This window comes from Syngnathus scovelli, chromosome 5, assembly GCF_024217435.2.
Source record: "Syngnathus scovelli strain Florida chromosome 5, RoL_Ssco_1.2, whole genome shotgun sequence".
Classification (NCBI taxonomy): domain Eukaryota; kingdom Metazoa; phylum Chordata; class Actinopteri; order Syngnathiformes; family Syngnathidae; genus Syngnathus; species Syngnathus scovelli.
The window spans coordinates 12,876,719-12,902,763 of record NC_090851.1 but is presented as its reverse complement, the minus strand read 5'-3'; the positions used below and the strand labels follow the sequence as shown (position 1 = coordinate 12,902,763).

Below are 26,045 nucleotides of genomic sequence, written 5' to 3'. Positions count from 1 at the left end.
GCCCAGCAGAGGCTGTACTTCCTGAGACAGCTCAAGAAGTTCAACCTGCCGCCGGAGCTGCTGAAGACCTTCTACACTGCCATCATCCAGTCTGTCCTCTGCACCTCCATCACTGTCTGGTTTGGATCGGCCTCCAAACAAGACAAGCACAGACTGCAACGGACAATAAGGACTGCAGAAAAGATAATTGGAATCAACCTCCCATCTATCCAAGACTTGTACCTGTCCAGGACCAGGAAACGTGCAAGTAACATCTCAACAGACCCTTCGCACCCAGGTTGCAGCCTGTTTGAACTACTCTCCTCCGGACGCCGTTATAGAGCTCTGTACACTAAAACCAGCAGACGCAGACACAGAGACAGCTTCTTCCCCCAGGCTGTCGCTCTGATGAACTCACACCACTCTTAGAGTCTCAGAGTCATTACTGTGCAATAACGTCCCGCTTTCCACACCTTTTTTGTCTACACTGTTTGTACTATGTGTCCTCTCTGCATCCATTGCAGCCTGGTCATCCTAGAAGAAGGACCCTCCCATCTGTGGTCTCTTCTCAAGGTTTCTCATTTCCCCTAGCTGGAGTTTTGAGTTTTTCCTTGCCCTCTTGGGAGTTTAAGATCAGTTTAAAATCAGGGGATGTTTGAGAATATCTTTCATTTTTCACATGTCCTGAGTGTTGTTAGTCACCTAAATGTTGAACAGAGGCTGTGATTTACCAAAGTCAAATTCCTTGTTTGGCACGCTCAAACATGGCGAATAAAAAAACTCTTGAATCTTGAATCTTGCTGTGTGGAGAAATACAATCCATTCATGATGCTAGTCGACTAATAACAAGTGGTTATCTCACACTTCTGAGGTTCAAGGTTTTAATCTCAGCTCCTGCGTTCCTGTATGGAGTTGGCATGTTCTGCCTCGTGCTTTTTTCCTTTTTCTGTTTTTCCATTACACATTACAAAAACATGCTTGTGAATGTGAGAGGTTGTTTGTCTCTGTGCCCTGCAAATAAATAGCCATCAGTCCAGGGTGTAATCCGCCTTTTACCTGAAGTCATCTGGGACAGGCACCAAATCATTGCAACTCCCGAACAGGAAAATTGGTATATAAAATGGATGGTCATATGTATGACCAGTAACTTTTTTTGCTATGAATCATTTGTGCTAGAAAATACAATGTACATGTTTTATTTTGAAAGCACAAACATTTGACAATAGATAATGTTGGAAATTATTTACAATTTAATTCCTACTACAATAAAATTTGCATGGAACTGCATGCATGTAGCCATATTTTCTGTTGTCACCTGGTCATGTTGACTTGTGTCGAAAAGACAAAAGTCAACATAAAAAAAAATACTTAAAAAAACAAATCTATCATATTCTGTAAATAAAATCAATTAGAACTTGTGGTAAGGATTATTAAGAAGATGACAATAAAACATCACTTAAATGCTTTCCCGTAATCATGGAAATTTAATGTGCTTGTAAATCTGATTTAATCAGTTAAATTTGTAAAGAACTTTAAAGCTCTCTCTGGACCTTTCTGTCTTGTGTTTGTTCTTTCCGCAGAATATTATGGATAACAACAAAAACGACAACAGTTGTGTATCATGATCACAAAAGATCCTGGCTAAATTTGCTAATTATGCATATGCTTTTTAAATTAGAAACAACATACCTTTTCCTTTACAAATATGTAAATTTTTGTGAAAAGGCTGATTATTTCACACACGCGCACACATTTACTCACTCATTCATTGCAACTGCCACAGAGTTGAATGAGGAAAAAAAATGGCCCATTTATCCATTCATCCATTGAGGATCTGCAGCCCTCCAGAGGGTTGCATGTCTTCTGGCAGACATATTTGGTCAAACTCATTTATATATTTCCAAAAAAAGTGAATTTGCATCTTGGTAAAGTGCTTTGAATGCTGTGTCCGCGGGCCCTTGATTGTGTTAGTGGCTTTATCAACGCTTTATGAACCAAGGCACGTATTGTACGTAAAATCGCAGAGCACATCAACAAGCAAGCAGTAAATAAATACACATTGATATAGCGAGGAACTTGTCTTAATTTACTCGCAATTTCTTTTTGTCAGTTGAACACAAAACTGTTGGAAATGGACACAGGCTTATTGTACTTTCTGCCATCGAGAGGAATAGCATTGTTCTGCCTGCCACTATACGTTGCTGGCATAGATGAACAAGACTGCATTAATTGTGGCGAATAATTTTCAAAGCAAGTGAAATTGCATGAATTCCCATGTTGCACCAGGTGATCTCACAGCACACCAATAGAACTCTATTTGGGAATCACACCAATTAGCATGATCACAGTGCAATGCAAGTTTATTTGTTTCATTGACAAGACGATTCAAAGTTCATTACATAAAATATTTAAAGCATTAGTAAAAGAGAAAAAAAAATAAAGACATGAAAGCATAATAAAATAGTTTTAAACAACAACATTAAACTGATTAAAGCCAGGCATCAATCTGGAACAGTTGATGAACCAATGACAAAATAATAATAATAATAATAATAATCAAGCACAGAAATTTCAGCTGTACAAAACTCAAATAGTGTATTCGTAGCTTGTTGAAGGTACTGTTTTTTGGACATACTGATAAACTTTGGTTGCGCGTGATTAAAACGTGGTCAACTTATGTAATTTTCTACTATTTTCCCAAAAATATTGAATATGATATAATATGATAGATAGATCGATTGATAGATAGATAGATAGATAGATAGATAGATAGATAGATAGATAGATAGATAGATAGATAGATAGATAGATAGATAGATAGATAGATAGATAGATAGATAGATAGATAGATAGATAGATAGATAGATAGATAGATAGATAGATAGATAGGCAGGCGGGTAGGTAGGTGGAAGGACGGACGGCTATATATATATCTAATCATGCACAAACAAAGTACGCACAAATTAAGTAAATCCAATGGAAACAAAAAGATTTTTTTCCACCCCCAGTGTCATTGGGGCATCATTGTGGAGGAGTGAAGGCAGAATTGCAGGGAAGCAGCCATGAGGGCAGGGGTTATCTAAAAAGAATTATATTTTGGGGGTGGGGTAATAAATAATTATGATTCTGTCTTATTCTAATAATATATAAGACCCTGTCTATCAATTTTTGTTTGGGGTTGAAGCCAATTCGAGGTTCCTGACTCGGTTTATACTACTGTACATCCCGACTTGCACTCGAGGAGTTGATTGCAATGGAAAGTCACGTCTTGTAGCGTTGACTTAGTAGTGCACGTGCTTGAAAATATACTGCTTTGAATACAAGGTTAATGCATTATATTAGTTCACCACTAAATGACACTAGATTTGACAAAATGTACCTTTAAATCAGTGGTTCTTAACCTGGGTTCGATCGAACCCTAGGGGTTCGGTGAGTTGGTCTCAGGGGTTCGACAGAGCCCCCACTGAGGAGGTCCGAACAAACCTGTTTTATCGTGTAGCTTCTGATTTGCCAGTATGTAATTTGTTGCGAGTTCATGCATTGTGTTGGTTTTGTTCTTTGAACAAGGTGATGTTCATGCACACCTCATTTTGTGCATTAGTAAAAAACATCTATGTCTTGAATTTAAAAAAAAAAAAAAATTTACTAACAGTGAAGGCGCATATGAAACTAGTGGGGTTCGGTACCTCCAACAAGGTTAAGAACCACTGCTTTAAATGCATTACTGTAGATGGTGGTAATCGAAAGTAATGTGATAAAGTCAAATAATGATACTGTAAAAAAATATATATATATATATACGTATGTATTTCACTTATTGTGCAACAGAAAGTTTCAATTGAAATATACCATCCAAAAAAAAAATGTACCACCTAATGGCCTGCAAAGCCTAGAACCTACTACAGGTCTAAGTGTTAATGAAAATAATATTTTTGAAAGTCATTGTATTAACCCTTGGGCAGAGATTCTTTCAATTATCATTATATTTTGAGAATTACTGTCATACACTACATGATTTTGGAGTGTGGGGGAAGCAGGAGAACCTTGACAAGCTATGTTCTATACTTCAGATTGATTTGTGCATCTCGAGCCTTAGGTCTGTCGCACACAAAGCAATGTGGGCCTTGCATATGGTAAATACAAACTCAGAAATCCAACAGTAGTTGACAGTGATGTTTCGAATTTGGAGGAAGAATTTGAACATTTCGGCCTGCAGTATCAAAATGGAAGGAGAATAGTGAATTATGTCTGTGATATTTTTACAAACACTAACAATTCCCCCATGCAGAACAGGTTTCCCTCTTTGCTCAAGTTGTGCAAATGTTACCTGGTTGTTATGGTTATGTATCTGGAAATAACATCACGCGACAGCAAGCGAGCCTTCGATTTTCTAGTTCTAACGTGTATGTTGTGTAAAATTTAACAACTGGGCTCCTGTCTGTTGTCAGACTGCTTTCTGTTTAGGGGGAAATTCTGTGCATGGTCAGAGGAGATAAATTGTTGCAATCTCTCCAGCAAAATTCATCACCAGTCAACATCGATGTAAGTGAGAGGAAGGAAGCTTAGGTACTCATCAAAAAGCCACAACGCAAATGTAAAAACTCCACACAAATGTGCTAACCTTTGCTCGCTCTTAAATAGAATTAGAATGTCTCAATAAATAACATTAATAATTTGCACAACTTTGTGTTTGTCAAAGGCAGTTACTATATATTTTTAAATATATTCATATTTTCATCGTGTAGTTTGATGAGCAATAGTACCGTAGATTGGCATGGTGGGAAAAAAATACACAGAAACATCTAAAATGTCTACTCTCTGCATTCCTTTCTATGCCTTGTAATAATAGCTGGAGTGATGTCAGCATGTTTTGGTTTGGATGCCGACGCAGGTCAAGCTGTCTCTGCAATAGGTCTTTCGATTACTGGCACTCAGAAGTAATGATAGTAACGCTCAAGTGAAACAACTGAGTTATTTTGTTGCTTTGTATTTTAAATAAAGTGTGCGTGCCCCCCAGAACATTGAGTAAATTAGATGAGATATAACAGAGAGAGGTAGATTGTGGAGAGGGGAAGAGGGGAGGAGGGAGTTGGGGGCATGTGTGGTGAAGATCATAAACGAACAGTGTAGCCTTTCCTGGTTGCCCGCAAAGCCCGGAACGTATTTTTACTGGAGCAGGACACATTTCTTTAGCCAAATATAGCCACGCATGTTGGCAAGGCACACGGTGAGAAATAATTAAAGAAAAAATAAAGTAGAAAAAACACTGTTTGACAGAGGAAACTAAAGCTCAAGCAGAACATAACTTAATAGTTGGTAATATAACTCTTAATAGCAGCGCAGAGGTCCAGGACTACACACATCTCAGGAGGGTAGTCCATTCCTCTTTGCGAATCCTTTCCAAATCCTAAACAAAAAACACTTGGCTTTAAGATTGTTGCTTGTCATTCTGAAGTTTTTGCTGCCTCCACAGATTTTCTACAAGATTAGGTTTTGCAAATTGGCTGGACCTCATTCTTCAGTCTGTATCGTACTTGTTCTTGTCCATATTATACTTAGCGGCAGTGTGGAATCAACCATCCAGTGGAAGGCAATGACTTTCGAATCTGAGCTTTAAATGGGTATTTGAGTGAGCAAATGTCTACATCAACACAACACGTTGCGAAATAAGGCGTAAAAAAATATGCATTTCTTGTGTTAGAGGATGGCATTATTACTAAAACAAGAATCACAGTTTCCTTTATCTTCCATATACACCACCCTCAAACCTCTACCCTATAGTATATATATATATATATATATATATATATATATATATATATATATATATATATATATATATATATATATATATATATATATATATATATATATATATATATAGTATGCATACATAGTATATATATATATAGTATACTGTAGAACAGTTCACAATAAATATTCATTGATATAAAAACTTAAATAAAATAAAATATTCAAAATAAAACACCAAAGATCCTGATGCAGCAGGCCTTTCTTTGTTCTTTCCTGTCCGTCGTGTAAGCTAACTGTTACACCCTCTGATACAGGTACTTGAAGATATTTTCAAATAAAAGTAAAAGCAAACGAGAATAAATGTAGGGCACTTAAAATGACCCATAATAGGCCTACACCTGGAAAAGTAGTGACAATCAATGTTCTCTCAAAAGTTGAATATAGTTGAATATATACGCTGCGAGCAGGAAAACAACACGGTGCAAGTACAAATACAAAACCATGCGGTGCAGTCACTGTACACCCTCAACATAATTCCATTTATTTAATTGATAAGGTGTGGAACAAAGGAAAGAAATACACTTCAAAATAAAAATATTTTTATTTACAATGAATAATCGGAGATTTGAATGTGCCAATTTGTCATGGCACGTACGATGGACGCCTGATATGCGACGAGGAGATAAGTCGTGAGCTGGCAAGCAGATTTGGGGATTAATTACTTTTAGGTGGGACAATAGTGATTGAGGAGTTGGTGGATAAGGGTGGACATTCGGGTACGGCAACAGGTCTATGGAGGTAGATTGGGGTCAAAAGGAAGACACAGAAAAAGTCAGTTGATGTATGGTTCACCAAGTTTTTCATTTTTTTCCAAGGGTTTCACCAAGTGTAGCAAATTTGAATAGGTTGCCCCCTCCCCAAGCGAAGACAACCCGTGAAAATAAGTACCCCCCTTCCGTATTCAATTCCTTGCCATCAACCGTTTCTGGTCAATGGTGATTCCTCATGAGCTTTACCTCTTTCCCAGTGTGGCTCGGGCGTAGAGCGATAGACTCCAAACTTGTGGGCGGTCGGTTCAATTCTCAATCTTCGTGTTCATGTCAAAGTGATGGCTGTTGAACTGCGAAATGGGGCATATTTTATCACTCTTGTACTGCATTTGGTGCTCAGTGCTGTCTAAAACGGGGTTTAAAGTATAAGTTTGTCACAGGCATCAATTCTAAAGCTGCCAATATCATGAATATGGCGTATGTAAGTACTGAGTTTCATTTGCTTTCGTTCCTGCGCTCCCTGAAGCCGCTGTCTCTGGGGGTGGTTCCAAGCAGTCTTGTTCAGCTCTCACTCGTGACCATGCAGCTAGTACCACGCCACCCACACCAGATTCAGGTCAAAAGTGTGAAACTGGAAAAAAAGATTTGAACCTGGAAAAAAAAAAAGGTCTGAATCTGAAAAAACAAGAGTTGAACCTGAAAAAAGAGATGTGAATCTGAAAATATAAAACATGCAACTGAAAAAAAGCCCTCAAAACTTGAAACCTGAAAATAGTTTATTAAAAAATTTACCAAATCGAAGCAAAAGTATTTTCAGTTCGAAAAAACTTTTCATATAAGTATTTTTATTTTGAATACATTTTTAAATTTTTCAAGTTTCAAGTTCACCACGATTATTTTCAGTTTCAAGTTTTAATTTTTCAAGTACAAGTTTTGTTTTTTCAAGTACAAAACATTTGACCCCAATCTACCTCCATACAGGTGTCAATCACGTAGGTGCGGAAAGGTCTTCCTTTGCCCGCTAGAAGTCAGTGTTGTTCTTTCTAATGAACGAGAAGGAGCAATTTCGTCGTTTGAAAATGGGAAATTGAAAAAGTAGAAACGAGCCTTTATCTAACCTTTTATTGTGAGTTCTAATAACAAGTTGTGAAACAAAACACGACTAAGAGCCAGCTATGACTTAAAAATGAGTAGGCTTGAAGAATGGCAAATATTTAGCAACCAACGCAAGATAGACAAGCGATATTCAAATTTTGTTTTTTGGGGCTGGGCGAGGAGCACCTTCTCCGCTCTGCTCGAAGTAATCTCGGAAACCCCTCGTAATAATAATTTTCTTCGCAGAATTCGTCCGTGTTTGAATTCCAATGCATTTGTTCAAAACAGACCAACCACAATCTTAAACGTCACCGTACTTCCAGCCAATCATATGACGTGACGTCATCAAGCGGCACAGATCTGACCGTCTTATGACACATTTTAGACTTCATTTTAAAATTAGGCAACTTTTCTGATTTTGCTAGGGTTCCAGAAAATGATATAGTGATGGTGCCTTTCCAATGGACGCTGTCGTTGCTCTCACATGAATCCCAAATTTTATAGTCAAGCCTGTTGTTGCTGTTTTGCTGTGTTCATCATTAACCACTAGAGTGCAGTCTAACACCACAGATTCCCCCCCTTTCGTGTCTTCTGAATGCCTTTCGGCTCAACCGGGTTGAGGCAGTCCTCCAAAACAGGGCTGACAAACCAGTTAACCCAGGGGTGGGCAAACTTTTTTACTTGCGGGCCGAATTGGGTTCTAAATTTTGACCGGGGGGCCGAACCAGGAGCAGTTGGATGTAGTGTTTGTGTGAAGTAATATAAACGACCTGTAAAGGTCATTGCATAAAAGATTTGGGCCTTTAGTAGGTAGTAACGCATGGATATTCAAAAAAAGTTTTTTGAAAACAAATGCATTTATTAACAGCATTAAAAAAAAAAAAAACATCCCTAAAAAACTGCTATCAGTGATTCTCATAAAATATGACACTGTTATTATGAATAACAGTCTCCATCACTTCAGTGCCTGCAGGTCAGATTAATGAAAGATGTATGTTTATCTTATGAGATCACATCAAACGGCAAACATTCTGACCAAATATATCATCTTGAAGAATCGGTGAAAGCATACATCCAAATAAAGTACTCAAAACGGCAACACGGTGAGGGGTATCTGAAAATCAGAGCAGAGTTTTAACTCACAAACACCTGGTAACAGAGGTGAGGAAACGGGAAACACTTCCTTAAAGTAAGCCTTAAGAACTTTACAGGTTAAGATTAGTCACAAACAGGTGGTGCATCAATGTCCTTGAGCATCCTGCATTGTTTGAAAATGAGAATGGTCGCTAAGTTTCAATCCCTGCTATTTGTACAGCTCATATTCAAAATGCATTTTTTTACAACAAACTTAAAAGCCTCCCCTTCATTTTCAGTGGGAACAGTGTTGTTGGTCTCCCTTTTTTTGCTAGTGTGTCATAGTCTGGAGTAAAATCCGTTGTGGCAATTACAGGAGAGATCCGAGGTGTTGGTCCGTTTACCTAGATCTGTGACGGGTTGATGTTGATGTTCATGTGGCTGAACGTCACGTCGCGTACGTCGAGCCAAATTGGCCACTCTTTTTAAACACTCGGCACTCAATGTCCATCTTGCTTTTCCTTGGGCGACTCATTTTAATGGAAGGATTCCAGGGGAAGGTTTGTGGGTGGCTTTAGCGTAAAACTGTATCCGAAAGCTCGGCGCGCAAATTACAAGAATGCTGTCGTCACAGCCCACGCTCTAAATTCGGCACTGAGACAAATAGAGCGAGAGTGCGCCATTTCCGTACTAGTGAGTACGTACACGCACTTGTGAGTGTGCACCGAGCTTTCTGACACGGCTTCCGGTAGTAAATGCGCAGGCGAGTGGTTTCCCATCTACTGGGGAAACGCAGTCATTGCAGGCAAAATGACCGGGGGGAAAAAAAAAAGTTTAATACAATTTATTTAGGGTTGGCGGGCCGGATTAAACGGTCCCGTGGGCCGGATGTGGCCCGTGGGCCGTAGTTTGCCCATACCTGAGTTAACCCAATAGCATATTTTAAACAGCATCAAGAAACTGGTTTATGACACATGACAGTAAGGTGTGCCTCGGTGACAATTCAAGTTAATGTGTTACTGCAGTGTGTGCATCATTTTGTTTTTATAAAACCATTTATGAGGTGTTACTGGTACTGAAACTTTGACCTGTGTGCAAGGAAGGACTTTTTTGTTTTTTCACCTCTTACGTGCGCTTGTTGCCATAGTGATCATTTCCCATGACAACTCTTGTAACTTGAGCCACCAGTCAGGTATGGTAAGTAGTCATGACGTTGTAAATGATTCAGGCAGCAGGTGAGTGTGGAGGTAGGGCAAATATTTCAAAGGCAAAAATAGGAAAAAACACTACGGTAAAGGAGAAGAAGGAAAGGGAGATCATGGAGGCCAACTTGGAGGAGGAAGATGAGACTTTTACCAACATCTCGCTGGCAGACGACCCAGGTAAAGCCTTACAAGCATTCCTTTGAAAACATGAAAAGAAAGTTCACATTCTCATCTTAAAATTCACCAACGCGTATGTATCAACAAACTTAAGCAAACCTGTTGATTACATTCATTCATTATTTTCTGTGGCAAATCTTGCTATCTGCTAAAACCAGATACTAATCATTGGAAAAAGCCACAACTGTGGTATGTACTATAGTTTCTTCCAAAGTTGAATTGCTTAGTTCCTGGTATGAAATACCAAAAACGATTAATCAATTCCTTTTCCCATTTTGACCACTACCCCTAAGGAAAATATTCCCTCCTTCAGTGTTTAACATAAGAGAGAAGCCATAAACCACACTTTTGCTTGTCTGTGCACAGTTTGTAAACTATTTCATATTGAACTAATTTGTTGGATGCTGAATGAAGAACTACATATACAAGACTGCCTGTGGCAGCACCTTAGTTCTCCCGATGTTCACTTCATACAACCGTCTGTAAAACGAAATTCTAACATAGACATAGTACGTACATACTGTAATTCTGTGAAGATTGTATAATCAATCATACTTCAAAGTTGAAGTCAAGTAAAAAATTTTCTAGGTGCCCCCAGTAGTGTAAGCAAGGTATTCTGATTAATTTTGCATTTGTGCATTATGAATCGAGCAGAAATATCGACCTGTTTTTATCCATCTCAGGGGGTGGACATTTTGACCTCGACTGTCACCTGCTGGCAACCTCATCTGACTTCACAGTGCAGATGGGTTTAATTTGCAAACGTCATAATTCACCTGTTTTTAGAGTTTGGTCACATTATTAGTGAGTCAGTGGTTGAAATCTACGTGCTAGCAAGATGTAACTAGTAGAATTTTGTAACGGAAAACTGTCTATCACTTGTATCACACTTTTCCACCTTCTGTTAAAGGGCTAGAGACACCGGTATATGTATAAATCGGTTTTAGTTAGCTTATGGGCTTATAAATATAAATTGACGCTCGAAACAACGAAAAGGAAGCTGTTGCTCTGAAAAATATAATTTAAATTTGCCGCACAGACGAGTTTGACTGCACCGAGCCGCCAGCCGGAAGTGACGTCTCATGACGTCTCAAGTTGTACGCGTTTAGCTTCAGTGAATGTAAACAAAAAGAGAAGAGGGGCCAGCGCGGAGACGTCGGGCCAGGTTTGCGGCCAACCCAGCTCGCCTAGCCGTGCCTTCCATTATCCTGGCGTACGTTCTTTCGCGGGACGACAAGATGGGTTGAGTTCGCCTGATAGGATCCACGAACCGGACAGTGCGTGCCTGCTGTGTGCTCGTGTTCACAGTGGCCTGGTTGACTGTCATCTTTCCGGACTCTGCTGTGCATCGGGAGCGGCTAGCGTGCTATCACTCTTATTGTTCATCTTGTTTTATTTTTCCTGTGTTGTTTACTTGTATGTGCGTTGTGAACGCTGTCTTGTCACCCTGGGATAGTGAGAAACGTAATTTCGATCTCTTTGTGTGTCTTGACATGCGGAGGAATTGACAATAAAGGAGACTTTGAGACTTTGACTTTGAAAAGTATGTCGAAGCGTGACGGGAGGGGCACAATTCAGAAAACGTGCTCAGCTCGTCGAAAAAATGCGATTTAAGAAATAAAATTAAAAATGCGCCTAAAACCTAAACCAAACGCTGCAGATGTTCATTTCTCCGTGCGCAATGGTCAACTCGGCACTCTACTCTTTTTACTATGCCAACCTAACCACAGTGACGGGAGAGGCACAATTCAGAAAACGTGCTCAGCTCGTCGAGAAAATGCGATTTAAGCAATAAAATTAAAAATGCTTATAAAACCTAAACCAAACGTTGCAGGTGGTCATGTCTTCTTGTGCCGAGATCAACACGGCACTCTAAAGCCCCCAAGAGCACTTTTTACTTTTTACTATGCCAACCTAACCCGAGTGACGGGAGGGGCACAATTCAGAAAATGTGCTCAGCTCAGCCCAAGTGAACTGCTAGATTCATCATATTCTGCGTCAAAAGAGGTTTCTGAATCGGATAAAATGACGCTAATATTGCCGCTAGAAACGGAGCTGTCGCTATCATCTGCCATGTTGTTTGGGTTTGTTGACATCCAGATGTACAACTTGTGACGTCACAGTAATGGCGCCGCCAGTTTGGCTTCGTGCGGGACCCGATCGATAAACTGGCATTTCATTTCAGCTTTATTCTTAGTAATCGGTGTCCATTTTTAATATCCAATGCGGCAAATGTGTTCACTTTATACATTCTATCAAATTCCGTTCTGATTGAAAAAAAAAAAAGGGATGTCTCTAGCACTTTAAGGCCTTCAAAGCACTTCACACTTAATTCCTCATTCACCTACTGATGATGCAGCATCAGGAGCAACTGGGAGTTCACTACCAGGAATCAAAGTGCTGACCACTCTACCAATGATCCACACTGCCCCATTTGCCCCATAATGTTATTAATTGGCCACTCTACCAATGAGCCACACTGCCCCATAAAGTTATTAATTAGGTTTTCAACTAGTGCACAATTTGGCCTCCAAGTACTGTGTAGCTGTCCTACGAGTGTGTCCAAGTTCTCTTTTGTAGTGCACTGAATTGTCTCATGAAGACAAAAAATATACAGTAATGGGGGCAATTGCTGACAACGTTTTAAGAACTATTAAGAACTCCAATGTGGAGATACAGTAATCCCTCGTTTATCGCGGATAATTGGTTCCAAAAACCACCCGTGAGAAGTGAAATCCGCGAACTACGGTCACCAACAAGAAGTACTGGGCAGGCTAACGAGTTGGCGGAAAGATGCTAATTCGCAATCGTGCTAACACGCGAAAACGGACTTCTAAAGGAATGTAAACGAACATTTGGAGCAATACTACATTGTCCTAAAGGTTAGACACACGTTTCCTCAATTTAGAAGTTTTATTTTGACTTTTAAATGTTTTTTTAATTTGGAAAAAAAATCCGCGATGTAGTGAAGCCGCGATAAACGAAACGCAAAGTAGCGAGGGATCACTGTATATACGTACAACCTTAAATTGGTGGATGGGTGGATATTAGCGCCTCCTGTCGGTCGCTGTCGGCACACATATGCGGAGGTGAGGAATCCTCATCAGTGGCGTCATCGTGAATCACTGTGTGTGAGTGTGTGTGTGTGTGTGCTAGTTTGTCTGTTCGTGTTTACAACGACACTCCGTGTTTCGGAGAGCATACAGTCTTGATTTCGGTGAGTGGGAAGACGATAAATCGTTTTTATATGCTGTTTACCCCCGCGGTTTTGAATGTAATACAGCAACAGCATTTAGCTGCCCAATTTAGCATCTAATGTTAGCCGCGTCCCGGTGGCCAAAAGAAATTAATAGGGCGGTAGTACAAATACATTCGTAAGACGTTCCGTGTGTTTGAACATCTACGCTTTTGATTTGTTGTTACTGAAACCGTAAAGTGTAGTTTCATCAATGGGTGTTCGTAGTTGACCGGAAAAAGACAGTTAGCTAGCAAAGCTAAACAACGTAAACAACGGCCTACAAGCTAAATTGGTGGAATTTGCTTTGGTTAGACACAGTCTTTATACTAAAGCCTAAATGATTCTGAAGTATATATAATATGCACTAGAGGCTCGGGCTTAATGTGTTACTTGATGGAGTTGCTCGTAATTGAATACGCTGCTTCACACAAGCCGAGCTCAAATTGCTACATTGTAACTTGATTATTGACCGATAATGAGTGAAGGAATACGTTTAAAAAGTACATTACAGTTGTTATTTGAATATGAACCTGACCAGAAAACCGAGGGTCAGATGAAGCAACTAACAGGGTGCGGCATCTGCTTAAAGTGGAACCTTCCATCGTATAACCAATGCACCCATGCAAGTGTTTCTCAGTTTCTGAACTGCATGTAAAATCATTAAAACAAAAGAAAACCAAGATAGATGTACACTGCAAATCAAATTGGCCAATTGGAAATTTAATCACAAGCAATACATTGTTTTTAAATTTTATTAAATACACATACAATGAATGAACACCTGGTTCGTTTGCATCCAAGTCAAGTCAAAATTATTTATATAGCCCTTACTGACGGAAATGTTTTAAAGGGGTTCACATGGCCACAGTTGGCAAATATTAAGGACATCCCCTAATCTCAACTCCCAGGAGCGCTAGGGGGGAAACAACTGGGGAAAAATGAGAACCCTTGAGAAGAAATGGGACTGATTGTTATTATAGTAATTTCAAGCAATAATTTTTAGTGGTTTCTACTACTAAATCAAGACATATTTAGGAGTTTTAGTGTAGAACCATGTGCAGGAACATGCATCTCTCCTTGGATAAATCAGATCAACAAGAACATCACAAGAGGATGTCCCTTATAGATTCTTTGAGCGCAACATAATATTAATAAAAAAAAACTCTAGCTTCAGACAGGACCTTCTACAATATTCTACTATATTGTTCAATGTATGAAAAACACCACATTCGTATTTCCACCACTTGACAGAAAATTCAACTTTATCAATCGCTTATCATTCAAATGATTGTAAATGCGTTGTTTTGGCGAAAACGAAACCGTCTCCAGTATCGCATGATATAGCCAAACTTCGCCCTCGAATCTGGCCTCTGTGGTGATGGGCCGTGAGTTAAGGCTATGAAAATGTGACCTTCACAGCCTTCATTTTGCCCCTCTCTCTTCTTCTACGCTTTCCTATCCTCTTCTATGACGTTTAATACGTGGAGCCACCCGAAGACGCCCTGATTGGTCTAGCGACGACTTGTGTCTGGAACTTCAAAGTAAATGCTCCACCGGAAACACTGAACACATGCATATGAGCTTTTTCATCTTTGTTTCCGACAGCTTGGGCGAGTGGGCGTGTCAAGCAGTGTTAAATGCATTGCTGTAGTAGAGAATGCAGCAATGTGGGCGTCACGAAAGTCTGCTACGAAGCCTCCGTCACACATCATTGTGTCTTGAGTGAAAAGAAATGAGTGAATCAAAACCACTTAAGTGTTACCCATGCAATGAATCTGAACATTTCTAAGCTACTGCTGGCTAAATGGCATGTTTTTAAATGTCGATACATTAACCCGAAACCTAATTTCAATATGTGACTATTCGTCATTCCACAAATTTTAAAAAAACAGCCTTAGGAGGACACAGCCTGTGAATTTGGACGCAGTTAGAGACTAAGACGACCTAAGTTGTCCCCAAAAATTGGTCGACACAAAAATGTATGCTTCGAAACTATCATGATTAATTTGAATACAGGGACTCGATAAGCGCATTTGTCAGGCAATCAACCAAAGGATTCCCTAGGAATGGAATTACCGGGAAACAGTTTTCACCAACAACGGCTTGATCCCCATCCCTACTTAAGCGTGTCTTGTCATTCTGCTACAGTGGACAGCAGAGCTGCAGCCCTGTATACTAAGCCAGAGACCGATCTCTTCATCATGAACTGCGATATAGATGGTATGTGTACTCATAATATCCAAGAACCAATCATTTGTTGAGTGGAGGTGATACTACTCGATTTTCTTTCAGGGGACTTGGAGAACCAGGTGGAGATGGAGGAGAAGACGAGGCTAATAAATCAAGTGTTAGAACTTCAGCATACGCTGGAAGGTAACATAACCAACTCGGGCTGCTGCAAATGAAATGAATTTATTCGCCACCAGTAGTCCCAATTAGTCAACTAATTAGATCATAGGATCTAAATCACGGCTTATCACACCGGCTGCTCTTATGACCATCAGTAGCTTACGTCTTCAATTCTTTAATGTGCAAATTAATAATTGACAGTAAAAAGTCAAAAGGTACTGCGTAAAAATCCTTAACTGAATTAAAAATCAGTCAAATAGAAACGTTAATAAAAACGGGCCCTTGCGAATCAATTTTGGAAATCTGAATTGTTATTCAGTCTGACGGTCGATTAGGTTTTCTTGGACGAAAATGATGCAAAGTACACGAAGAAATTAAGGTTGCGGTTTACATTCTCAAAGCCCTGACATCAATCCTCTCTAAAATCTGCTTAGAGGCCACAGGGTTAGTTTCCTTGCTTAAGGGCCAAGCAATTTGGAGGATATCGACCAAACCAATTTGCCATCAATGAAATGATTAAGGTAATCAATCTGTTTACCCCAAAAATGTAATATACATGTGAGATTTAGCTCAATGTATTCAATTGTTAATGAAAGCTCTACAGTACAGCAAGGATCACCGTTTTTTTTTTTTTTTTAGGTGAGATATAATTCTTGGGTACCGATTAAAGCCAAGGACCACCAGTTTAATTCACACTTCAAATAACAAAACTGAACAACTTAGCTGTTTGTTGCAGACCTTTCAGCACGGGTGGACGCGGTCAAAGAGGAAAACTTGAAGTTGAAGTCAGAGAACCAGGTACTCGGTCAGTACATCGAGAACCTCATGTCTGCGTCCAGCGTCTTTCAGACAACGGACACCAAGAGCAAACGCAAGTGAGTTGAGCCAAGGAACCGCATAAAGGAGCCGGGCCACGGGCTCCCTCAGACCTGGGCACGAATTAAAAATGTTGGTCACCTGTTCTGCTTGCTCTGACTGCTAATTCACTTTTAATCTGTCATGTGGCACTTGTTCCCAATTATTATTGCAGCAAAATTGTTGGTGGATGTGTGGGGCCCTCATTTGCGTGTGCAAAGCAAACAGGTAGGCTCCATGTAAAAAATACATGTGTACGTAAATTGTGAATGGGTGCAAATGATTGCAGCTAACTGTAGAGTTTAAGTACATTTGAATTAACATTCACATTAATATTTTACATGCAACTCCCCAGACATGAGCAGATTATCTGGTTGCTCTCCATACTACAGATGAGGGAGGGGTGCCACATGACTGATCGAATTAGTCCATTAAAGGTTCATGAGTCACTTTACTGTCTGAGGTCATAAGCTGGTGTCATTGTTAGCAACCTGATTTTCTGTTTTAAGACAATGTGATCCCAACTACCTGATTCAGCCTTCAACATGTAAGCAGGCTGATGAAACCCAGGCTTTAATTATTAATGTTGTGACTTTAATGTCTTTGTTTTTCTCATCAAGTCATCATGACTCCACATTGCATGACTGTCATGTTTTCACCACTGCCAAGCAGAACAGTCTTCCTGTAAAATGTATTAAAATGGCATGTACATCTTTAGCCCCTGTTAGCGAATCATATCTATAATGAATTATAACTTGCTTTGCCAGTCATACTAAAAACATGATTTGCTGCAGGTTGCTTGACGAAAAAGCGTTGATCTGGATGAGTTAAGACATCCCGGCTCGCCAGACGCGAGCAGAGATCAGTTGCTTTTTACTTGAAAGCAGTTTAGTGCATTTAAGTGCTATCGATCTATTGTGGGGGAGCGTAGGACCGGAAATGTAATGCTGTTCTCCAAACTGAACTGCAAAAGGAAGGGCACGTCCCTCTTCCAAAATAGACGTAGCAGCAAAATTTAATGCCCTCGGTAAATGTTCATTTGATTGTAAAAGTAGTAATGCATGTCATAATAGTTGATGAAAATGCTCTCAAAAATGGAAAAGTTGTAATTTATTATAATTATTTTGATATGTTTAGGTTGTTTAAAAATATTTTAGACTATACAATACACTCCAGGATCCATCTTATGTGAAAAGATACCCTGCGCACTGTTACTTTGGAGCATTGTTTTTAATAAAAAGTTTTATGCTCATTCTGGATTTATTGTGTCCCCAGTGACATCTTAATGATAACACCTGAGACAAATACTTATTAAATAATATTTCATTTTATTTTCAGAGCAATGTGCAGTATGCCAACAAATGTAAACAGATATGGTATTTGCCAATGTCTGGCAGGAACTCAACATAAGCTTTGAGACTTAAGGTCTACTGTGTTCCAAGGGCATGTCATAAAGAAGCACTGTTTTTGCTAAATTATACTCAATGGCAAGGCATTCACTGTTGGTGCTAAAATCACACACACACACACACACACACACACACACACACACACACACACACACACACACACACACACACCAAAGAACCATACATTTTCTTTACCACACATGATTACGACCTTCCAGCCACTGGATACGGATATCTTGTTACCTGTTAAAAGGAATCCACCATGCACCAAGATAAAAAATGTTTTTGTCTGATCTGATTACCAGTGGGGAGAATATTTTAGTGCATTGCATTGCATTGCATTGCAGAGGTCTGTGCACTACTGTGTGCCTTTTAAGTTAATCATTTCATCAGCGCTAGCATAACAATTTGAAACTAAACATACTGATCTCTAAATTGTTAAATATAAAATACACAAAAGTAAATGCTCAAATGAAACTATTTACAGAAACTTTAAGGTCAGCTTTCTTCACAGTGCGGTCACCTTTTCACACAACATGGCGTCTCCGCCTGGAAAAACTGAACAAGGAAGGACTTTGTGCCCTTCAACGTGTTATTGAAAGCAAAGGACAGATGCTGTACACTGCCTTTACTCTGAGGAGACAGATCAATGAATTGAGAGCGAGAGTAACATGGTGGGCTTCCAGCCAGACAATAGGTAAGCAAGGAAAAGAATGAATATTTTGAAGCAGACATTGAAATTTGGGGGGGGGGGGGGGGGGGGGGGGGTGTTAGGGTTATGATGCATCTGAAAGGCGAGACAAGGAGGACCACTGGGTTCAGTTTTGTCACAGTAGGATTAAAGATGCAAATGGAGTTGACTGGAGGCTACCAGGAGATTGGAGGAAATGCATGTTCTGTCCTGCTCAATGAGTGACAGCCCTGCATGTTGTCACCTCAGTCTTTCCGTACCCTCCTCTTCCTCACAGCTTGTTTGTTGCTCTCGGCAGCGTCACTGCCTCCATCCGGCTGGAAGAGATGACACCGTGAGCAAAATGAGACCGTGATATTGTACACCACACTGTTTAATGTAACATTTCGGCTGCCTACGAATATAAAAAAATGTCTTCAAATTAAATACAACCTTGACTGATCTATTTTTAGGCTAATTTGGATTCCAGATCATAGTAAGGCTTTTCTGGGGCACAGACATTACTTTTTCACTTACCTCCTCCTCCTCTTGAGTTCTCTCAGGAGCTTTGCTTTCTTCCTCTTCCTCCTCTTCTTCCTCTTCTTCCTCCTCCTCCTCCTCCTCCTCTTCTTCCCCCCCTTCTCCACCGTCCTCATTGTCACAATTCCCCTCTGGTTGGCCAGCTCTTGGATTTGGACCATCGTTGTCCTGAGCTTTTGCTATAGTTTGAAGTAAGACTGTGGTTAAAGAGGAAGTCAACTCCAACATTTCTTATGTGATATGTAAAATATGAATTAAACAGGCGAAAGCCACCTCTTTATATACATCTGAGGTGGCGGCTATTTTGCCCCTTTGTCACCTGGAAAATGGTAAGTGCGCGTGATTGGTTGTAACCTGAAACCTGGTAACTTATGTCATTTTTAGTCGACAGAAAGTGGCAAAATGGCCACCCCCTGAGATATAAATGGGTGAATGTTGCTGTTTAACTATTCCACAAACGCAATATTCATCGGAATGTCGTGTTTGGATTAGTCGGGCGCATACAACATATTATTGTAAAGAAAATTTGGGGGTTGACTTAAACGGGAAGAGCAACACTAGTTGGGGTGTGTTTCACCTGCAGGTGCTTCCGCGTCCTCAGCCTCGATATCTTTGTCATCCTTGTCTGTGCCATCTGCTGCATCTTCCTCCTCTTCCTCCTCATCCTCTTCTTCTACATTAGTCTGCGGCACATCCACTTTCTTGTACATATAATCATCTGGTTTCTGCGACCAACATTTTTTATTTAAGATTGTGCAGATAAACATCAGCCTGCTTTGAATAACTCATGGTACCTTAGGCCAGCAGAAGAGCACAACAAGTCCCAGGGGCAGACCAACCGTCAGAATGTAGACCACCCAGAGCCATGGGCGCTCCTCTGCTGCAATCATCAGCTGGGCAAAAATCCCGGGCTGATGGGAGGATGATTTGAACCCTTGTTGATCTCACGGAGCGTCTCGATGCATATTTGCTATAATAATGAATCGAGCGTTAACACTAACCTCGTTAGCACTGGCCACGAGTTTCTTCAAACCCCAGCTGTCCGAGGCCCAGCGGTCAGCAACTTCCTTGTGGGAGGTGACAATGAAGTTGTCAAAGTAGATGTCGGATGTCATGGACCACAATTCCAAACCCAGGGCCTTGAAAGGCGTCATTTTGAATGGCTGCAGGTCCTCAAAATATTCCGGGTTCATGATTTTACGAGGCTTCCAGGCCCCCTTTAGGGAAAGTCAATAACAAAAGAGATCAACACCCTCAGATGAACATGTAGGCAATGGGCCTGATTTACTATGATCCTGAAAAGCGGGTACTAAATTTACTTTAACAAGTTGTTATAATAATTGCTCCCATTGAGTATTTAAATCAATGTTTTTGCAAAGACTACAACTCTTGTGCATCACTCGACACAAACACAACAGAAACTGCCATATTAATAATTTGGAGCTGTAGGTAAATTTGTGACAGCCCCACAAGAAATGTTTGAGTGAAGGGGTTGAATGTGTTACCAGAAGATGCAAACCAACATTCTACTTACTGACTTAAATTCACATCTATCGCTACAATAAATTAATACAGTAATGTTGCATTAAGTGTTTGTGGCATAATTAAAGTGTTGCAGAAAGGATTCATTCTCCCCATGCCTCCTCCTCACCACAATAATCAGAGTCATCATTTTTAAATTTGCATCTACCCCTGCCGGTATTTTGCCCATTCAGCTATAAACACACAATATGAACCACGTAGCAATTTTGTCCATTTAGTAAAACAAAGTTTGGGAGATGCCAGTTAAGATTTACTTGCATACCCATTTGCGTGAGCATGCAATCATTTTTGCACCTGTTTTTGCACGTGCAAACCTTTCGTAAATCAGGCCCACAGAAAACAAAAGCAACGTCAGGCAAGCTGGAGGTTGGTTACCTTAAAGTTGGGGTTGTCTACCAGTGGGGCTTTCCACTTGCCTTTGTACTGAGGGTTGTTAATCATGGGTCGCTTCCACAGCCCACACCCTGGAGCACTTTCACAGGCAGGGTTGGGGATCTGCGGAGGCTCCCATTCTCCATCCATCTCTTTATCCCTACACATGGGAGAGCTATGAGGCTAAATCGTTCATAGCATAAAAGACAAAACAATGCAGTGCAGTAGTAAAAGAGATTATATATTGTAAAAGAGAAAATGCGAGTTCCAGAATGCTAAATTATACTGTGCTTCATTGTGTTTGTTGGAAATGTGTTCACTGTCTACTTGCCAGTCTTCTGGTTTCTCAGAATTCAGGTCGGAGATGTATTCAGGTTCCTCTTCCAGCCAGCCCTCTGGCTTCACTGCATCTGAGTCTTCAATCTTTGCGGGTGCGTCCTCATCCCTGACACAAAACACTTTTTACTGTAAATCGACAAGTCATCTGACAATATTTCAAAATGACAATGTGCTGCCAAAGCTAGTTCTACGAGCGCAGCTGTTCAAATCACCAGTCGTCAGGTTTGACAGCGTCGGGGTCGGGAATCTTGGCCCTCTCGTCCCAATCTTCAGGCTTGAAGTCGTTCGGATCGTCGATCTCTTTAGGCGGATTGACCGGAGGCACCACGTCATTGAGCAGGTTGCCGCGGCTCACGCTGAACTGGTCAATGAACATCTCATAGCTGTTGTCTGGGTTCAAGACTTGCAACGAAGGAACACACAGACATGCATTACTGACACCAGAGTTTGTCAGAGCAACTATTTTAATATGCTGTCATGAGGTTTATTTGGTCTTTTGTGGTGGAAAGTAGCAGTGACCAGCAATGAATAAACACCATATGGAGGTGTCAATACAAGTGCACAGTGAAAATGTGATGTCAGAGAATCTCAAAATGCAACATACCAAATTCCATATTGCTAGATTTTATCTGCTACAAGGATGAAATCCACTCCCCCTCAAAAAAAAAAAATCATCTGCCGCACATGCTGGCATGCTACCATACCTAAAGTATAGAGGTGAGTCTTCTTGTCAGTGTAGAACTTCTTGAGGTCCACATCAGCCCTCTTAGCATGCTTTTCCTCTAAATCTTTGTTCAAGGGATTTTGGTGACGGAAGATGAAGTGCAGCTTGTAGTCCTCACCGCACTTGTCGGGTCCAAACATGATGGAGTAAGGTGTGCGGTCGTGGAATTGTTCCTAAAGGCCGGGAAAAGCCAAGACTTATGTATCGTGTTTAAGTAAGCCATCTATCATTCCCATATTAGCATGACCGCACCAGATTGACATCACCGGTGTCTGAAAGCAGTTTAACATAAGCCCCACCGCAGTCAATGCCATCCTGGAAATTAACTTCATACCTAGCGAAACAAACACATACAAAGCAGTTACTCAACACAATTTGGCTAGGATCCATTTTGTTTATTAACCAACTGCAATTCCTTTGTTGTAAACGTCACGACATAAAGATTAAAAGCCAATGTATATGCATGCATGTGTACAGACTGTATGACAAGGGGCTCATCCCGGAAGACGAAAGGTTTGTCCATCATGGCAGCGATGGCGTGATGCTTGGCACGGGATTTGAGCACCAAGCCTTGGTCTCCTGGAATCTTGTTCTCCTTCAGCTGCTCCACTGCCCACTTCCCTGCACAACAAGTTTTTTTCTTAGTGCACAATGGACACAATAAGGCACCCAGAGAATAAGAAAAAATCCTCTATAGTACATCATTTCTGGTTGAAAGAAAAAAGAAAACAAACCATCATATTTGGCGATGTCATCATCTGCATCTTCCTTTACTGTTTTGGACAACTGCCATCTAAGAAAACCACAAAGACAATGAATGACTCCCAACTCATGCTCGTTTTAGTTACAGATGATGGTCTTAACAGTTTTCTCTAGCTACTGATCACCTTCAACTCAGTTTTGAGTTTTAACACCCATATTGTCATTATATGTTGAGGGTTCACACGCCATTTTGCATCAAAAGCTCAGATTACCTGCCAAGTGAGCCATCATCAAATGTTTCAGCAAAGTACACATCTCCAGCCGGCACAGGAGTCTCATATGTTACCTATGAAGCCAACATCAATAAAATGGTCAAATTTCTTCTGGTCCCATTTTTAACTCATTCACTGCCAGACCAGTACAAAGTGATGTTTGATGTCAATTCTCATCAATGGCAGTGAAGGAGTTTCTATATTCTTAATATTAATAAAATCTTCGTCTTCTCACTTGGAAGGACACTTTGTCATTGGTTGTGCTTTGAGGGTCTGTTTGTTTTGCCTTAGTTTCCTCCAACTCCTCCTCTTCTTCTTCCTCTTCCTCAGTGACTGAAGGCTCCATTTCATCATCATCCAAGGCAATCTCTTCATCGACATCTGATTGGTCAACTTTGGACTGCTTTTGGGCTATTACCACTGCCGTGGTCAGGAGAAAGAGAAACACCATCCTCCACATCCAGCGCCTGTTCAGCATCATCTTTAAGGACAAATGAACATGTGGTGGTTGCATGTGAGGGGAACAACAGAAACAATATAATGACATAAAATACAACAAAGTGCATAAGAGGATGGAGGGCAGAGAGAATCAGGGGCTAGGGCATTTTATCAGTACCCTTTGGCTAGGCTTAAAATTATTGCCTGAACGGCCTTCCTGTTCCCTCTAAAGCCCTGGGTAGAATTCATTTACATGGAAAGACATGGAACTGAAATCTGATTGGACGATAACCGCAAAATACAGGAAACTGCTCAGCCAAGACACGCTATGAAATAAAGACGAAAGACTAGTAACAAACAAATCACAATTTCATTTAAGTTGTAACTGTAGTGCTGGTCAATCATTGTGTTGAGGCAAGGAGAGAAAGCTTTGAAGTCCTGACTACACGCCGCAAAGTTAGCTAATGACCAAATTTGCTTTGTTGCTGGTGACAAAGAATACTGTGTACAATTCTTGTCATGGGACAAACTGCAGTTCACACTTCACAGTAATAATTCAAAATTAATTTTTGCAAGTTTGAACTTACCACGTAAAAATGCAGGGTGGGGCGGGGGGTAATGGATCTGACTCATGTTTCTCAAACTTGAAAAATGGAGCTGCCAAGGCAGAGTAATTATTTACATCCCTGTAGAGTTAATCTGACACTATGTGATCAACAGCTACTTTGGATGCCATTTAACTCTGAAAATGTTAAGATTGCAATTTGGGAGTAAATTTAACCCTGAAACCAGTCCATTTTTTATGTGTGTTAATCTTAGCAAATTGCCATAATTAACAATATGATTTATTGATATTTATTACTACTTTTTGAGTTATTTTGTGTGAGTAAGGCACCTAGATTCTCTTCCGTTGGATGGCAATGTACATTAAGTTTGCTTCTGATTGGTCAGTCAGATAAAAGGCATGCAATTTCAAAGGATCAAAATGAAATGTAATGCACGTTTGCCATACACATAACGCACTTGATTCTTTATTGCGCAACCCAATACTACACTACAACACAAAAAGTCTATCCAAGTTATATTTACAGAATTTTGTTTTGCTAAATTATCCATTATTAACTTATTTTGGGGCTGTGTTGAATAGCTTTTCATCGGACTGCTTGACTTCCCCCCCTGCAGCTAGCATCTAAACATCAAGCTTTTTGCCCAGACTGAACTTCAGAGGCTCGGTGACTTTTTTTTTTTCTTTTTCTGCAGCTAGCATCTAAACATCAAGCTATTTGCCCTGAACAACGAGATCCAATTAAAATGTTCTCTCAACATCACGACGAGCACATTCGATGATCAGCCTCGCAATGACCTGTGCGTGCAACGGGCCCAGCATCTCTTAACAGTCCAAGCAAGCTAAGCGAGCTGTCAAATCGAGTACTCTCGAGGTCCTGGGACAGGTCGTTGAGCTAACATGGCTGCCTGAGGAAAAAACTGCGACGTCCAGTCCAAACTCCTCGGAGTTGACCGTTTTCTGCAGCAACACCTGCTCCTATCCAGCTAATAAGAGCGCAAAGCAGTCCAATTCATCTTATCTTCTAAAATGTCGCGCCACAACGTGTCAAGTCTAAACCCTGCTTTTTGATAACACACACATCACATACAACGGTTAGCTTGTTATATTAGCAACGATGTCAAAGGAGAGAGCGAGAATGAATGGGAGCGCACTAACCTCGCGTCTTGTTGTCGCGAAGAAAACCCACACAAAACTGCTCCCGCGCCCCCTCCAAAGACAAAAAAACAAACAAACAAAAAAAAACCCCAAACGTTTCTTTGGCGCGTGTCGCTGACAAAACGAACGTGCCGAACGTACACTTAAATAACGTACGCGATCCTGTTGCCCTCAGATGTCAGCACGGGCCGAATAATATAACGGTTTACGCTCAAAGGGTTCGACTGCAAACAAACGCGCATGCGCATTAGACGGTGGGCTACGAAACGTCTTTGGTCTTTTAATACAACAGCCTATGTAATACGTTCATTATACGGGCCTTTTGATGAGGTTTATCAATGTTTGTCACGTAATTCATGGCATATTTTTAAAAAGCTCACATTATTATTATTATTATTATTATTATTATTATTATTATTATTATTATTACTAATAATAATAATTTTATGTATTTTTAATTTTTGTTGTATTGATGTTACAGAAAAAATGTTTGTCATTCCGATTAAAAATTTATATGAAACCTATTTTTCTTTAATGATGAATTAATGTGCCTTGTGAAGGACTGGTTATTCACCAGTGGTGAACTATCCAGCACAACCCTGAGTACAGATCAGAGAAAATGGCTGAATCCGTGTTTCCATTACTAATACACGTCAAAAGTTAAAATATAGCAAAAATCTTAAGTGATGATAACAATGCTACCTTCAGAGTAACAACAACCGTATGGTCACTACTGAAACGTTGCAGTCAATACTATTGCCTACTGATGGAGTCAATATAATCAACTTTCTACATTATACAATAAAAATATCCTTTAA

General features: G+C 40.2%; 2 protein-coding genes across 5 annotated transcripts; one reads left to right on the top strand and one right to left on the bottom strand.

Moving 5' to 3' along the window:
- Window positions 1-9,871: 9,871 nt before the first annotated feature.
- Window positions 9,872-17,748, top strand: scoca (short coiled-coil protein a). Of its 4 annotated transcripts, none has more exons than XM_049720164.2 (5): window positions 13,114-13,271; window positions 14,780-14,833; window positions 15,441-15,512; window positions 15,585-15,665; window positions 16,378-17,748. In XM_049720164.2, coding segments are annotated over exons 2-5 (297 nt in total). In that variant the 5' UTR covers window positions 13,114-13,271; window positions 14,780-14,832; the 3' UTR covers window positions 16,521-17,748. The 4 variants fall into 4 exon arrangements, with proteins under 4 accessions (XP_049576118.1, XP_049576122.1, XP_049576121.1 ...); XM_049720163.1 differs by having other exon boundaries at window positions 13,122-13,271; window positions 14,790-14,833; XM_049720161.1 differs by lacking the exons at window positions 13,114-13,271; window positions 14,780-14,833 and adding an exon at window positions 9,872-10,054.
- Window positions 17,749-17,804: 56 nt separating this feature from the next.
- Window positions 17,805-25,465, bottom strand: clgn (calmegin). The gene is made up of 15 exons (XM_049720132.1): window positions 25,228-25,465; window positions 23,302-23,547; window positions 23,067-23,140; window positions 22,827-22,885; window positions 22,572-22,713; window positions 22,345-22,426; window positions 22,073-22,265; window positions 21,581-21,770; window positions 21,361-21,474; window positions 21,033-21,189; window positions 20,117-20,332; window positions 19,910-20,026; window positions 19,693-19,840; window positions 19,113-19,294; window positions 17,805-18,913 (listed from the first exon to the last, which is right to left on the bottom strand). Exons 2-15 carry the CDS (start codon window positions 23,545-23,547, stop codon window positions 18,842-18,844), a joined length of 1,992 nt encoding a protein of 663 aa, XP_049576089.1. The 5' UTR covers window positions 25,228-25,465; the 3' UTR covers window positions 17,805-18,841.
- Window positions 25,466-26,045: the final 580 nt, after the last annotated feature.

Excerpts from the sequence above, each read along its gene's own strand:
- clgn (XM_049720132.1), bottom strand. The coding sequence starts at position 23,547 with ATGATGCTGAACAGGCGCTGGATGTGGAGGATGGTGTTTCTCTTTCTC. Across the intron at positions 23,141-23,301 it reads ATGACAAAGTGTCCTTCCAA|GTAACATATGAGACTCCTGT; the intron begins GTGAGAAGACGA and ends TTGGCTTCATAG. Across the intron at positions 22,886-23,066 it reads GATGATGGCTCACTTGGCAG|ATGGCAGTTGTCCAAAACAG; the intron begins GTAATCTGAGCT and ends TGGTTTTCTTAG.
- scoca (XM_049720161.1), top strand. The coding sequence starts at position 9,892 with ATGATTCAGGCAGCAGGTGAGTGTGGAGGTAGGGCAAATATTTCAAAG. Across the intron at positions 15,513-15,584 it reads CATGAACTGCGATATAGATG|GGGACTTGGAGAACCAGGTG; the intron begins GTATGTGTACTC and ends ATTTTCTTTCAG. Across the intron at positions 15,666-16,377 it reads ACTTCAGCATACGCTGGAAG|ACCTTTCAGCACGGGTGGAC; the intron begins GTAACATAACCA and ends TGTTTGTTGCAG.